The 14,156-nt window shown below is 52.4% G+C and overlaps 6 protein-coding genes across 6 annotated transcripts; 4 read left to right on the top strand and 2 right to left on the bottom strand.

Moving 5' to 3' along the window:
- Positions 1-1,475: 1,475 nt before the first annotated feature.
- Positions 1,476-2,725, bottom strand: SMAC4_09632 (uncharacterized protein; the record flags this gene model as incomplete). Its single annotated transcript, XM_003344338.1, has 3 exons — positions 1,476-1,972; positions 2,047-2,128; positions 2,213-2,725. The coding sequence occupies 3 exons, from the start codon at positions 2,723-2,725 to the stop codon at positions 1,476-1,478; spliced, it is 1,092 nt and encodes a 363-aa protein (XP_003344386.1).
- Positions 2,726-3,684: 959 nt separating this feature from the next.
- On the top strand, positions 3,685-4,115 carry SMAC4_09631 (uncharacterized protein; the record flags this gene model as incomplete). The annotated part of the gene is made up of 2 exons (XM_003344337.1): positions 3,685-3,715; positions 3,778-4,115. 2 exons carry the CDS (start codon positions 3,685-3,687, stop codon positions 4,113-4,115), a joined length of 369 nt encoding a protein of 122 aa, XP_003344385.1.
- A 1,572-nt stretch (positions 4,116-5,687) lies between these two features.
- On the top strand, positions 5,688-6,456 carry SMAC4_13540 (uncharacterized protein; the record flags this gene model as incomplete). Its single annotated transcript, XM_066091453.1, has 3 exons — positions 5,688-5,749; positions 5,872-5,982; positions 6,045-6,456. 3 exons carry the CDS (start codon positions 5,688-5,690, stop codon positions 6,211-6,213), a joined length of 342 nt encoding a protein of 113 aa, XP_065946622.1. The 3' UTR covers positions 6,214-6,456.
- Positions 6,457-8,432: 1,976 nt separating this feature from the next.
- SMAC4_05605 (uncharacterized protein) lies at positions 8,433-8,957 on the top strand (the record flags this gene model as incomplete). Its single annotated transcript, XM_003348462.1, has 1 exon — positions 8,433-8,957. The coding sequence occupies one exon, from the start codon at positions 8,433-8,435 to the stop codon at positions 8,955-8,957; it is 525 nt and encodes a 174-aa protein (XP_003348510.1).
- A 1,762-nt stretch (positions 8,958-10,719) lies between these two features.
- On the bottom strand, positions 10,720-12,512 carry SMAC4_05606 (uncharacterized protein). Its single transcript, XM_003348463.2, has 2 exons — positions 11,552-12,512; positions 10,720-11,464 (listed from the first exon to the last, which is right to left on the bottom strand). The coding sequence occupies exons 1-2, from the start codon at positions 12,382-12,384 to the stop codon at positions 11,137-11,139; spliced, it is 1,161 nt and encodes a 386-aa protein (XP_003348511.1). The 5' UTR covers positions 12,385-12,512; the 3' UTR covers positions 10,720-11,136.
- Positions 12,513-12,548: 36 nt separating this feature from the next.
- SMAC4_05607 (uncharacterized protein) lies at positions 12,549-13,407 on the top strand (the record flags this gene model as incomplete). The annotated part of the gene is made up of 2 exons (XM_003348464.1): positions 12,549-12,578; positions 12,919-13,407. The coding sequence occupies 2 exons, from the start codon at positions 12,549-12,551 to the stop codon at positions 13,405-13,407; spliced, it is 519 nt and encodes a 172-aa protein (XP_003348512.1).
- Positions 13,408-14,156: the final 749 nt, after the last annotated feature.

Genomic DNA, 14,156 nt, shown 5'->3' with positions numbered 1-14,156 from the left:
CCAAAGATTCACACAAGTAAGGCGCTTTTGTCACCATCCATTTCCCCGTTTCTCCTATTTACTGTACATCACTGCCTCCAACTCAGTCTTCTACCTTTGACAAAAAACACATCAACCATTGCTCCCAGCCTAGTTCCAATGGCTACGCCGGCCGGGACTCCCAGTCGGGAGCTGCGCACGCAAACACACCAAGCGACGACTTATTTACAAGCGACCAAGAAGAGGGATGTACCTACGAAGGCTCCAGGGACCGAGCTCATAACGTGAAAACACAATGATATCATGTTACGGGCCGGGAGTAAAGAACTTTTGTCGAGTGTCTTGGAACGTGCGACACCGGAGATGGAGGAGCACCACAATTAATCCAAGGGGTTCGGGATAGAGGTAGGTGGGAAGGATCTGCCGGGTCGTGCTTTCCTGGCCCCCGGCAAAGAGTTTACACCGGCGGCGGATGTATCAGGACACTTGTTACTTGTTACCGGTAAGTATGACCTACTAGGTCTGTGAGGTTGAGGCTATCTCTCACCTCAGCCCTTCCATTTCCTTCAATTGAAAGTTTGAAACGTGTCCGCTGCCGCCCTTAAACCGTTAACCGACTCGGGAGCGATTGCGATATCGGGAGCTGTAACTGCAATGGCATTAAGCGGCCGCTGTCGGCAAGTTTGCTACGAAAAAAGGTTACTAATAACGGGTTCAGAGGTTGACCGCATGTCGTGCAAAATATGATTATCTCATGATGCGTGGATAAAAACTTCTTGTTGAGTGTCTCGGAGGTGGACATGGACGGCGTGGGCTATTTGGGTCTGGCTTGGGTCGTGTTTTCCCTCATTTCGAACCACAAAGGTACGACCAAGCCCAGGAAAGCACACAAACGCATCAAGCTAACATCACTCATAGCAATTGCGCAACCGGGAGCATAAAGAAGTTGACTACTAATTTTCGAATTCCATTTATGGGCCTGTGCTATTCCTACTCTAAGGCTCTTCCTTTCCCCTTTGATACCCCTGACCACTTTCCAACGCTATCAGACGCTGACAAACTACCAGTCAGATGTAACCATGTTACTTGACATGGTCAATAAAACATCGTAGACGCTAGAGCCTAGCTAGCGCCCAAAGACGATGTAAGGGGAAGAAACCAGGAGAACCATGCAGGATGACTGCCAGCGACAAAGCTTTTTGTCAACCACAATCCCAAAGCCCTCAAGCTTATTATGGGCATACCGCTTCAAATCGACCATCTCCCATGAGTCCAAGCCGGCCTTGAAAAACCACTTGGGTTACCCCTGACTCAATCGCTTGATCCATAGATCGCTCCAGATACCAGGCTGATAAAGTTCCCGGGAAACATCATCATGGCAATCGCAATGCTAGCTCCATTGCCGTTTCGCATCAAGCTACGAAGAGTAGGAGGTCAGTTCAAGTTCCATACGGTAGAGACATGAGCGCTGAAACTTACTTGTTGTCGGAGTGCACTTAGACGTTGTACGTGGGAGGAAAGACTGCCATGGGGAGCTCGGCCTTGCGAATCATGGCCGATACCTTGCGCCTGAAGAGCAAATTCTTGGCGCTGCCTCCGGCAATGCAGATGACAGGTTCATGGAGAGCGCCATTGAAGGGCCTTGTGGTCCAATCCTTCAACTCCTGGAGCAACTTCTCAACAAGCTCAAAAGCGTGTTTATGAGCGTCGTTCCAAATTTGAGAGACCTCGTCTTGGCTGAACGGGCAGCGGATGACCTCTCCGTTTTCGACCAAGCGCACACGGAAGGTGAACCGGTATTCCTCATAGGCATAAAGGGGAGGACCCCACATCTCTCTAACCGCATTGTTGTCGAACTGTTGACGAAGTTGTTCGGAGATGCAAGGAGTCATCGGACGTGCGGGTCCCTCGCTGCCGGCAGGAGGGTCAAGGTACTTGGCTTTAAAAGCGGCCAAGAAGTGGTGAAAGAGATTCTCAGTGCCACCGCCAGCACCTGAAATAAAGTCTCACGTCAGAACTTGAACAAGGGGTTGATGAAGTGGATGACAAGGGTTCGATGGAACTTACCAACGCTTTCAAAAGCCTTACCATAACCATCACCAATGCGTTCTTGCCGTCTGTGAAACCGCGGCGGTCCAGATGAGCGCTTCTCCAGCATGTACATGGATCCGTTTTAGGTTGACACGTCAGCAATAATTCACATTGATTAGGCCAGGAGGACAGAAGCACATACCAAGCTATGTCCGCCGTAGTGGATGAACAGCCAGAGTTGTCTGGGTTTCGTTCCCGAAGTATAGGGATTGTTTCTGTTCAAGAGGCCAAGGGCGTCGCTATCAGCGCCCATGGTAAAGCTGGTAATCTCAAACGCCTTGTTCTCGTTCCACTCGAAGACCTCTGCGAGCAGGGCCCGGAATGGAATCCGAAACTCGTGATTCCATTCAGCCGGGACTCTGACCTGCAGACGCTCGATCTTCCAGTGGTCGCGCATGTTTGAGTAGATCGATGCCTTGACTTTTCGCAACAACTCTAAGAGTCCAGTCCGAAGCTTCTGACGGAATGCCTCACTGCCGTGTTGAATGAGCTTCTGGAGCATGGGGTACTGATCGACGAACTTGTCCGCAACGTTGGCAAGGAGGTAAAATCCGTGCTTCAGCGAGACGGATTCGCGGTCGGTCAGACGATCTTCGCCCACGTACACGGGACCCTGATCGTCGAACGGATAGCCATGGGAGGCAAAAGTCCTCATGCTTTCGAGGTTGACGATAACGCGAGTCCTGTTGGTACTGATGTTAAGGTTGACCGAGATAGTTCCGCTGAAAAATTGCGAGTTGAGTCAGAACGCACGTCAATGGGTGAGCAGGAATCAGCAAACACGCCATTTCTCGTTCATCATGCGGAACATATCCAAGGCGGAAGCATGAGGGTTCACGGTGGGCGAGTTGTTGAAATCTTGTCCGCTTTGTCGGCAATTTCCAGCGGAAAATGAAGGCAGTTGCAAAGATGCGCCAAATAGAGTTGATGCAAAGAAAGGAAGGTCCTTACGCGCCGATCGTGGAAGAAGGACGGAAGGAGGTTGAAGAAGGAGGGGTAAGGCAGAAGAAGAGGGACGGGCGTTCAGTGTAGTCTACTTATACCACGAGAAAAAAAAAAAGGAATGCCAGTGAATGGAGATCGCGGTGAATGCGAGCCCAAGGTTTTGGGCACGGACTTCCAACAACTATTGTGGGCAATTCCACCCCGAGTGTCCCTTCAATTCACTGACTGTTGTCCGATGAATAACGCAGAAGCCTCACACATGAGAGTGAAGGGACAGAAAGATCAGACTGACGGACGCCAAGAAGAGTTCAAGTTCAGCCTTGACCTGAAAGGAGGGTCCGTCCCCGTGCCATAACAAGCACCCGTTTCCTCCGCGCGATCACCCTCGCCCAGTCAGTTGCCGCGCCGAGCATAGCACCACCGCCACACCAGCACTTCACTTGCTCTCGGCCCCGTCGCCCCGCCAATCTCTCAGTCACCACATTGCCCTCCGCCGCCCCAGCCGGACCCACGTCATTTATACTCGCGCCGCCGACGAGAAGACTATCCACCCAAGGTGCGATCCCGTACCCCAAAAGTCCCAGTCATCAAATCATCGACGAAGTTGGAAGTACCAACCTAGCAAGACTGAATCCACCACCAGCCTTTCGACGCGGCGCAACGAGCATCATGGACACCAACCTCTCCACACCTAGCAACGGTAAGCCACACATCCCTGTTCCACCAGAATGCAGGTCGCAAGGTGACTGACCACATCTCAAGCCCTGACCGGCTCGACCGGTTACGCTCACTCCGCCAGCTGGCTCCAGGAGTGCGCTGGACAGGTGATTCTCGCACCAGACGGCGCGACGCTTCAAGTTCTCGACTTGCACAGCATCGGCATGACGACTGCGCTCGCCAGCGACGTCCAGAGCCTGTCGGTCATTGTTTTCGAGGGAACCGTCGAGGTGATCTTGCAGGGTGCTCCCGTTTTCACCATTTCTCGTGGTGGCCACTGGGCCGTGGACGTTGGAAAGGAGTGCAGAGTGCGGAACCTCGACACGGGAAGCAACGCTATCCTGTACGTTGTTGGAATGACGATTAAGGAGATCGAAGAGTAGACGTGGTTCTTGGAAGGATCAGGACTGCTGCCTCCCGAGGTGTGATTATCAAGCAGTCACTGGTCAAGAAGAGAATGTCCCCGGCTCTTGAGGCGCTGCTGTCGTTCCCTTCATCTTCGCTGAAGGCACCGGCGGTAGCAGGATCGATAATGACAAAGCCGGAAACAACAAAAGCAGAATAAGCGCAGCCACAGGCAGGAACGCCGATACCATCAATTACCTACACGATATACCACGATGACAGCCCTGATGAAATGAGAGTTCGGTTATGTGTGTTGAGCGAGGTTGGTCATGTTCAAAACAGGGTGAAAGCTACTCACTCTTCTTGATGCTGGTGAGTCGTGGAAGCAATTGGGAGAGGAATCACCTGTTAGCCGCTTGCCATAACTGGATATTTGTCAGAACTCACAAGTGGTTCATGTGACTCTTGACGCTTTACCTTTGGTAATGACTTGTGTCTAGTCTTCACGATGGCCCTCTCCCTTTCTCTTCTGCCCATCTCTGCTAATGCTTGTAGAACCAGCCAGAGGTAAAGAACAGCTTGCATACGGGTATGCTACTCGCAAATGAGGTCTTGGTAGTGGGCGAAACGTGTGCTGAGATTTGCCATGCGGACTGTTTGAGCTCTTGGAGGAAATGCGACATGTATCATCACCAAGCCCCCATGCTCCGCGGCACTGCCAATTTGGGTTGTGGTTACAGTATGCACGAGTAGTTAACGCAGGTATCATCAGGGTCTTCTTGCCTCTGCATGTCTCTAGTGGAGAACCGCATCAGGAAGGTAAGGCATCTCATGCTGCAGGTGTCGTTCCCATGCATCTAATGAAGTTTGGTATTTATCCCAGGCTGTGGTGCATTGTTCGTTCCTGCTTACGTCAACCTCCAATCAACCCCAAGCGCCGCACCCTGGTGGTTACATTCTACCTCTCACTTTTTTATTCTTCCGACAGAATCTGAGATCTTCGGTGCGATTCTCACAATGGAAAGCAAGCAGAAACTGTACATACTCGTGTGTTGCCGTACCATGTCTCCCCTCCTTCCTCGTCCTCTTTCTCCTTATAGTCTGGTCCTTCTCGCTCCCACGATACCGACATGTCTTGCTCCTTCTCTCAACACCGAAGGCATTCACATCAAGTTTCCCACCCAGAATTGCGACCATGGTGACCACCACGAACAGTCCCAAGAGCCCCAGAGCCCCAAGAGCAAGAAAGCTACCCCGGCCCCAGCTCCGGCCCCGACCCCGCTCAGCACCGAAGCCCAAAACGCCACGGGTATTCTTCCTGCCTCGCACTGGGTGACACAACCGGTAAGCCACCCTCCTCGTTATCTGAAGTCTCCGTACTTAGCATGCTGTGGGATTTCATTTCCCCAAAGTTACCTACATGTCTCTGGCGGTTGGCTCAAACATGTACCAAATCATGACCATGGCTGTTCTACTCGACCCGGAAACCGAGCGTCCTAATATCGAACGGTACATTGAGTTCAGGCACGTCTCTCGCGTCCACCACCGCTTCCTTGGCTTGGAGCGTTTACGAATACCGCACCATTCATGGAAGAACCTATCATGGCGAGATGGGTAATGCTGAATCGTGGGAACTGAACGATGAGCGTCACCTTGAGGCCATGGAGATTATGTAAGCACCCGCATATCTACTTCACTGTAACGGCCCGCCTGTTGTCTGCAACAGAACCAATCCAGCTCACACTCCTGATTGATGATAATTGGTTCGATCACACGTTTTATCACTTGAAACAGGCATCATGCTCTGACTTTGCAGACCGATGGAAAGTTGTACCTCGCCCCGCTGGAGAAGAAGAAGATCGAAAAGGAGCTCGATATTGCGACAGGGTCTGGACTGTGGGCCATGTGAGTGCGACTCAATTCATCGTCGATCATGGATACTTGCTAACAAAGTCCGTGTTTGTTAGCGATTTTGCCGACGAGTTTCCTGACGCCGAAGTCATTGGTACCGATGTTTCTCCAGATGAAGCAAGCAGGCGGAGAGGACTGGGACGACTTCCTGTTACGGTCCTAGGGCCATGCAAAGGCGGGAAGATCCTGATGATACCTGCATTAACAAGGGGCTCTGACCCTTGATGCAGAGACTGCATATGCCAGGCATCCCTGTCCATCCATTCACCCATCTTACCTAGCACTCCTTGGACACTCATCCACAACTCCCCTCATATCTTGGATAATCTTTCTCTGCAAACTCGGCCAGGTGTTCAGGAAGTCTCACCGAATAAATACAACCTCAGGGGCCCAGATAACAGCTCGCTTGGTGCTGAAAAACGGGAGTGGATTTGCACACTCGTGCGAACAACAGTGCGGCGGGGCAAGGGTATAGGCATATTGGCCTGCATGCTCGTGAAACCAACCCCTATTCTTGCATGGTGATTTGTAAACAATACTCCAACATTGATACTTTAACAGTAGGAAAGCATGGAAACTTGTGTTGTAGGCTCACACCAAGCTCTCAGGTAGGGATTTGCTGAAATATTGCTCGAAGATCATCTTGACCTTTGATCACAGTCTGTGGTCGTATAGCACTTGGCGACTATCTTGCTGTGGGAGGAGATCACTGCCGAGACTTCTCGACCCCGGGTCAACAGAGCCTGGACCTTTGTGTTCCCGAGTCTCACCCTTGATCAAGCATCCTCTTCCATTGCTTCCTCTCCTCCATGGACGATGACTGGCTGAACAATGGTCTCGGCACGTCTCGAACCTGGGTCAACGCGGAGGCGGAGGCGGAGGTCGGTTGTGTGTGTCGTTTTAGACTGCCCCGTCTGTTGAATCTTTACCACCATGAATATGTTGTCTCCATTCCCCTCAATGGAGGCCTCGCATTTGTAGTTATCGCGCTTCTGGGCCTTCGGAAGCTTGTCAAACAAAACATAGGATTGGAATCGACCGATCGGAAGTTTCTCTGACTTCGCTTTGGGTTTCGGATCTTGGCACGGTCCTAGGAGAGCAGCATACTCCTACCGGACGTGATAAAGCGGGTCGCAGACTAACCGGAACTGGGTCCCTTCGACATGGGGCCGGGGTCTGGTGTACTTGTACTGACGCCGGTCTTTGGCAACGAGGTCCTTTGGATTTCAAGAAAGAGATTTTGTCAGCCTTCTGGGCGTTGTCGAAAAATCTGGTGATTTTACGCACAGAAACTCACAAAGTAAAAAAATCATCTGGGCTTCTTCCTCCCACTCAAGTGCACCGGGCAGCTTTCTTTGCAAGCCGATTCCGACACCCTGAGAAATAAAATGCTCGGCTGTCAAAGCATACTCTTTGTCCACAAGTGCACCTCTGGTTGCCAACCTGTGTCTGTAAATGCAGTCGTACAGCCAGGAGGAGAAACCCTGAGGACCAATATCTTTAACAAGTCGTCCCAGGCAACGCCCAAGAGGAGAGCGATGATTGTACTCAAGACATCCTCCTACAAGCATCACACTCGCAGCAACCTTGTGCTCCTCGGTAATCTTCCTAAGGAGGGCAAACTGTTGGGCTGCCACTTGAACCGGATAGTGTCACACGGACATTTGCCCATAGTTCTGGGTTAGGGTTGCCGAGGCTTAGCAGAGTCTCAATGCCTGACATCAGCCTCATGAATGCCCGGTGGCCGCAGGCCGCGAGGCTCAACCTCGCTTTGGCCAGACTCTCAGCTACCAGCATCGCTCACCCAAGCCCCTCTCGACGCCTTCAGGCTAGCGAGCCAACCATCGAACTGCCGACGACGCTAGTAAGCGAGATGAGGCAATCCCCAGTCATCACAGAAGCGATCACAGCAACCAAGCAAGGATTAGAGCGACCGAACGAGGATCGGCGCCAGAAGAAGGAAGTAGAATTGTTGAAGGCACTCAGGAAAATCCACATGTATGAAGATCGCTAGATAGATACCCTGAGGCCTCAAGCAACAAGGCTTGGTACGTACCTTAGTACGCACCAAACCTCTTTGGCATAAGAAAGCCTTGAAGCCCGGCCTGGATGGAAAGGCTTCAGAGGATTCAACAAGGCCTTCGGGACCAAAGTAGTTTATCAGCGGAATTGAACTAATGTTCCAAGCCCAGAACACTGCCCTTGTCACAACCATCCACGTGCGAACAGGGCCCGTCAAAATCAAGCTCAAAACCGCAGCCGACAAGAAAGACATAAAAGGGAAGGACAAGGCGGTCGATTATCCCACCGCCCCAAATAAAAATAGCCACAAAGTCACCAAGCCAAGCGGCAGTGAGCATCCTGCAGCTGTTGCTGAACGCGAAACTATCAGGCGCGCCCTGGTATTCAAAGGAAATTACTGGGTTTTCAAGCTTGACTCCTCCATGTTCACCCAAAAAGACGCCATCAGGAAGGATTTTTTGACCGGCAAGGGCAAGGGAAAGACGACGGCGATGGTGGCGGCTTCTGCCAGTGTCAACGACAATGACGATACCAACGGCGACGATAATGGCGGCGAGGGCAGCAGCAAACCTACTGTCATCACCACCTCGGCTGTCTCGACAAATAGCCCCCAAGACAACGGCCACACCGAAGGCGACAATATCTCTGATGACGAGCTGGCACTCAATTCCAATGGCGACAACAGCGATAACAAGAATCCCAAGACCGCCACCACCGCCGCCGCTTCAGCATCCAGCAGTAGCAGTAGCTCCAACAAACGGAAGCGCGCCGCCGACGACACCGGCGAAGAGTTCGAGACCGGATACTACGTCCTCCGCTGTCCGCTCGACGGTAACTGCATGACGGAATCCAACACCACGCACAACGGCCCAGCAGGCAGAGCCAAGGGGATCTTTTGCCGGCACCCGTTCAAGAGGCGCCGAGCCATGAACCACATCAAAGCATGAGGGTTGCAAGGGCAGATTGTCAGTGAGAAACAGATATGGAAGAGTTATTATAAGAAAGGAATGTTGGTTTGTTTGTTCTTTCTGTGACGAACCGTTACAACCACAGGAGTATTATCGCTGGGATAGAACAATAGAGTAACGGAGTAGTAGCCAAAAGGTACTGGTAGGTTGTGATAGCTATTGCTTGCTGAAGAACCAGGTATAACGAAGGCCGGGAGGCCTTCTTATATACTGGTCTTCAACCCCGTCCCGTGGTCCCGAAAGCCCGGGACATCGGGTCCGTCCCGTGGTCCCGTAGACTCGGGACCCCGGGTCCTATCTGATTGGTCAATCTATCTAGCTTACATGAGGCTCAACGATTGGATCGTAACACTTTCCTTTTCTGGTTTCCTTTTTTTTTTTTTGTGAACGATTGCTGATCGTCATTTGTGAACAGTGGTTAAGGATCGACCTGACAGACCGGTTGATGATGCCTGGGCGAAGAGGCATAACATGAAGTTGATCAACAAATTAGTCAAAGCGGCCAGAGGCACGAAAGAGGAGAAGGAGGTAATGAGGAAGGAGATGGAGGAGGAGCTTGAGGGCTTTCCCGGTTCCTGTCTCCTTTTGCCTTCTCTGAAGACTCTTTTTCTTGGTAATGAGTCGTTGGTTTTTTTTTTTTCAGCCTCTGTTTGAAGGCCGAACGAAAGCCAGCGAGGAACGGTGGATTTTCTTTTTGGTATTATGAAGGAGTTATGGTTATTGATGTGACGAGCAAGGAGCCGAAGGCAAGGCGACTTGAGTCTTGGAAGACGACGGCCTGACGACGCATTGGCTCTCGGGAAGGAAACACAGCCTTCAGAATCCGTGCCGTACACACAGGCTTCCTAAGCGGGAAACAAGCGTTGAGCCACTGGACTGATCACCCAGACGTGCTCTGCGGAAACAAGCCATGGTAGCCTGTGTCGTACACATGGAATCGGGGGAAAACATGCCTTCAGAAACTGTGTTGTGCGCACAGCATCGCCGGGGCGGGAAACAAGCTGTGACGAACCGTTACAAGCACAGGAGTATTATCGCTGGGATAGAACGATAGAGTAACGGAGTAGTAGCCAAAAGGTACTGGTAGGTTGTGATAGCTATTGCTTGCTGAAGATCCGGTAACAAGAGGCCTGGGAAGGCCTTCTTTTATACCGGCCTTCCTGGACCCGATATACTGGACCCGTGGACCCGATCCTTCGTCTCGGGTTCTCCCTTCAGGTCCTCCCTTCGGGTTCTACCTGATTGGTCATCTAGTCTAGCCTACAAAGGATTCTCTGATTGGATCGTAACACAAGCGTTGAGCCACTATATTCGTACAGACGCGCTCTGCGGGAAACAAGCCCTTAAGATACTGTGTCGTATATACACATGGATGAAGCATGGAGTGTGGAAATTCTGGGAAAATGCTGGGCAAGCGTTGGGATATTTTAGTCAAAATATTAGGGTTGCGATGTTAGAGTCGCAACATTGGAACAGTTAGCACGTATTACAAGAATGTCCGAATACAAGGACAATGAACAAAGCATGTATGACACTTACCTTTTCCACTATCGCCAATGATCGTGATGACCATGTATAAGCTCCAAGCCGGTGACAGAGACTTCTTGTAAGATGCTCCAGCTCAACCGTATGACGAAAAGGGGGGGGGGGGGGGGGGGGGGGGGGCATGTGGCATGGAAAATGTCTAATAGCATGTGAGGACATGTCATGACGAAAAGCAAAAAGCGAGGAAGAATGTATAGAACAGGACAAATGAATGAAAAATGAAAGTAAAACCCAGATGATTACAAGATTTTCCCCGCCAACTAAAGCCTGCAGCCAGCAATCTAACCAATGGAGGGACCCGCGGGGGAGGCAGAGAAATGCTCCTTTGGTCATCCAAACACCTAAATTATTCAAATCATTGCCAGCTCCCTCTCCAAAGGCCCCATATCCTACACACATATCCTACAACACCCATTCGACAAAAACATAATTGCGAACCGAATCACGCAAAGAAATCCGCCAACTCGTGACCACTCCCAGCCAGCAATTTTGCCACATCATCCCCTTCCCTCGCCAGCACCATGGCCTCGTTGAACCCGATCTCCGAGCCGATCCTCAAACCCATTTCCGCGGCTTTCCAACCCATTTGCACAGATGTCCAGCCTATGGCGAGTCACGCGATGACCTTTGTGACGAGGCCCTCCAGGAGGGCACCAGCCACGCCAGCTCCGACGACGATCCAGGTCCACTTGTTGGACACCTGGCTCTTGTCGGGCCAAAAGGCGTTCTCCTCGCGCCGGTACTTGTCAAAGTCGATCTTCTTGTTGACGTTCTCGGTGCTGTAGCGACGGGCCTGGCTGTGCTCGTTCTCCTTGTCGCCTGACACGTAGCGGAGGAAGATGTAGTTGGTCAAGGGGCCGAGGAGGTGGATGGGCTGCAGGGCGTTGCTGGCGAAAAGGAGGAGCGGGAAGGAGAGGTGGACTAGCATGTCGCCGAGGTAGCTGTTGCGATGTTAACATCCTGCGTGGAAAGAAGAAGAATGGGGCTAAGGGGTTAAAGACAAAAAAGAGAATGGGTGGGTCACTCACTTCGGATGCCTAACAATACTCCAAACGCCCTCGCGGCACATAGCATTATGACTCTCCTTGCCTTCTTTCTCCTTCTCCTTGAACTTCTCCAGCTGCCAATCCGCCAAAACCTCCAACGCGAATCCCATACTGAAGAGTCCGACGGCGACCGCCTGCCCGACCGCCGCGTAGCCCCCGCTCAACGCCCACGGGCAAGCAGTATCGGACCCAGCCAAGTGTCTAAACGGTGCGGTAAACGGCAAAGTAATCAAGCTCTGGAAAACGGCCTCGGGTAGGTAGGTGGTGAACAGTGCCTTGTTCCACGACCAGCCAGCCTGCTTCTTGGTCGTCTCATAGCGGGGATCATCCTTTCCGCTGCCACGCTTAAGAGACCGGTTGGCGATGCGCCAGAAGAGGCGCGAGCCCCAGAGCGTGACGCCCGTCAGCAGCAGCCGCTGGGGGCGGTCGACGATGGCCCATGCGCTGGATAGAGGAATGCCGTCGCAGATGACACGCTTACCGAGGGCGGACCACCAGGCGTTAAGGACCTGGCCAGAGGGCCACAGCCAGTCTTTGGTTTCGAGCCGGTTGGTGTAGCGGCCGGCGCCGTAAGCGACAAGGGCCAGGCCGGAGTGGAGAGTCAAAGAGGGGAGGAGGGTGTCCCGGAGGATGCCGATGTCGAAAAGGGAGGAGTGGAAGAGCTTGTTGCCAACACTGCGGGAGGTGTTGGTGGCGCCCGAAGGGGTCTTTTCATAGAGGGTACTGTTGTCGAGGGGGAGGGCGGTCTTGGTGGGAGAGTCGGAAATCCACGAGTGACCGCCCCACGGGTTGGTCGTTTCAGCGAGATGGACCATGGTTGGTTATGGTCATGACTTGTCGTCGTTGTTTGTTCGTCTAGAATGGGTGCATGCTTGGTGCCGAGACGGCGTTGTGCATATGTGTGTTGATATTTGGATGTGCAGACGGGCGGGATGCGGTGATGTATCGATGATGTGATGCTTTCTCCTACGATATCGTCATGTATTTTAACGCCCTGCAAGCTCCAGCGGTACGTACCCGAGCCCCGCTGTAGCTCCCAGGCAGGCTTGATAGGGCTGTGGAAACCCCACCACATATCCCCGCCCGGGCTCCGGCGTCGGATGCGGGAGCCTAGGCAGCCACCGACACCCGTCTTCCAATTTGTAACCTCAACCAAAAGCCATCTATCAAAACCGAGTGTGATAGTGGTTCATGACCACTAACAAAACGGAAATGCCCTATTTACTCGAGACTTGTGAGCCGGATCTCACCCCTCCTGGATCTCTCCTTCAACAAAAGCAGTTCCATCCAACAACCATTCTACCAACGCTCCTCCTCCGTCTTCAATACTCAGCGGCATTGATGAACAGTTGACTCCGTCGGCTCAACCCAGCTCGAGCGAACAATACCTCTCTCAGGCGCTGCAGCTCCAACTCTCGTTGGTCGATGACAGTCCGCGAGAAGCGGACGACGTCTCGGTTGTCTTCGAGGTTCGTGCCAAGGCAGAGAAATATGATCCGAACCGCGACGACGACGTCGTTTACAGGGACTTTACTCCATGGAGACTACAGGGTGTTGGGCCCTTGCGTCTGTTTAAGCACAACAGGACCGGTGAGGTGCGTATTCAGATGCATTGTGAACCTCGGGGCATTCTTATGCTGCACCAGCGTTTGCTCTCTGAGTATACTTACAAGGCAGAACCATATGGGCCCAGGTCCATCATGTCCGTCGCGATAACGGCTGCAGCGGATGACGGCGAGAATTGGGAGACCTGGAGGATCACTACAAGGGGGTCTGGGCCGGCTTTGGCCAACGCGCTGGAAGAGCATAAGATGGCGAATGCGGCCAAGGATGAATAAACCTCCAGGGTGCACTGTTGTGAGGAACTGGGTTGGGAGAAGCCAGATAGAGCATCAATGGTACAGAAACGGGTCGAGTACGTATACCCGACCGGAATCTTCAGCCATCTGCTCCCTGGGCCCCTTCTCCATGTCAAACACCCGCCATGTCTGACGCTCACCAAGTCTCAAATCTGAGGTACCAGCCCTACCGCCTCTACGGGCTGGTACAAGCCCACCCACCATGCACACAACCATCCTCGCACCGTTGATGTGTTGTGATACACTGGGGACTTCATGGTCCGTCCACTTTGTCCGGCCGGGCTTACGTAGTGAGCACCTGTGAGCGGCTGGGGGGTTGGTCCACAAACAACAAACTGCCTTTTTTCTCCCGTCGGTCTCCCTTTTCCATTGGCATTCTTCGTCTTACTGCTTCATTCTTTGATCTCAAAGCAGCGGTGGTCTTGACAAGCGTGATTGCTACGGCGGGAGTAAGGACCGGAGACTGACAGTCTAGACTCTGTTGCCCTGGATATCATACCGGTCTCTCCTGAGGCGACTCAAGCGACGCGTCAGACCCTAGTCACATGCCCGGTGACTTCTGCGCTTTTCGATCTACCAAACCCCAGTTCAGTCTCGGCCTTCTCTTTGCTCCTCGAAATTGTTGCTATTTGTAGTAACCGTACCATCTGCACTTTGTCCACTTTCCATCACTGTACCACTCAAGAGTCCTAAACCCCTGCTCCGTGGTCCGCGTTTGTTTGCTTTGG

This window comes from Sordaria macrospora, chromosome 3, assembly GCF_033870435.1.
Source record: "Sordaria macrospora chromosome 3, complete sequence".
Taxonomy (NCBI): domain Eukaryota; kingdom Fungi; phylum Ascomycota; class Sordariomycetes; order Sordariales; family Sordariaceae; genus Sordaria; species Sordaria macrospora.
Note: the sequence above shows the minus strand (reverse complement) of the source record. Positions and strands in the feature narration are given on the sequence as shown.

What these genes read in the sequence shown, in the direction of transcription:
- SMAC4_05606 (XM_003348463.2), bottom strand. Translation starts at nt 12,384, where the DNA reads ATGGTCCATCTCGCTGAAACGACCAACCCGTGGGGCGGTCACTCGTGG. An exon ending in AGTATTGTTAGGCATCCGAA is followed by an intron (nt 11,465 to 11,551) that starts GTGAGTGACCCA and finishes ACATCGCAACAG; the next exon opens with CTACCTCGGCGACATGCTAG.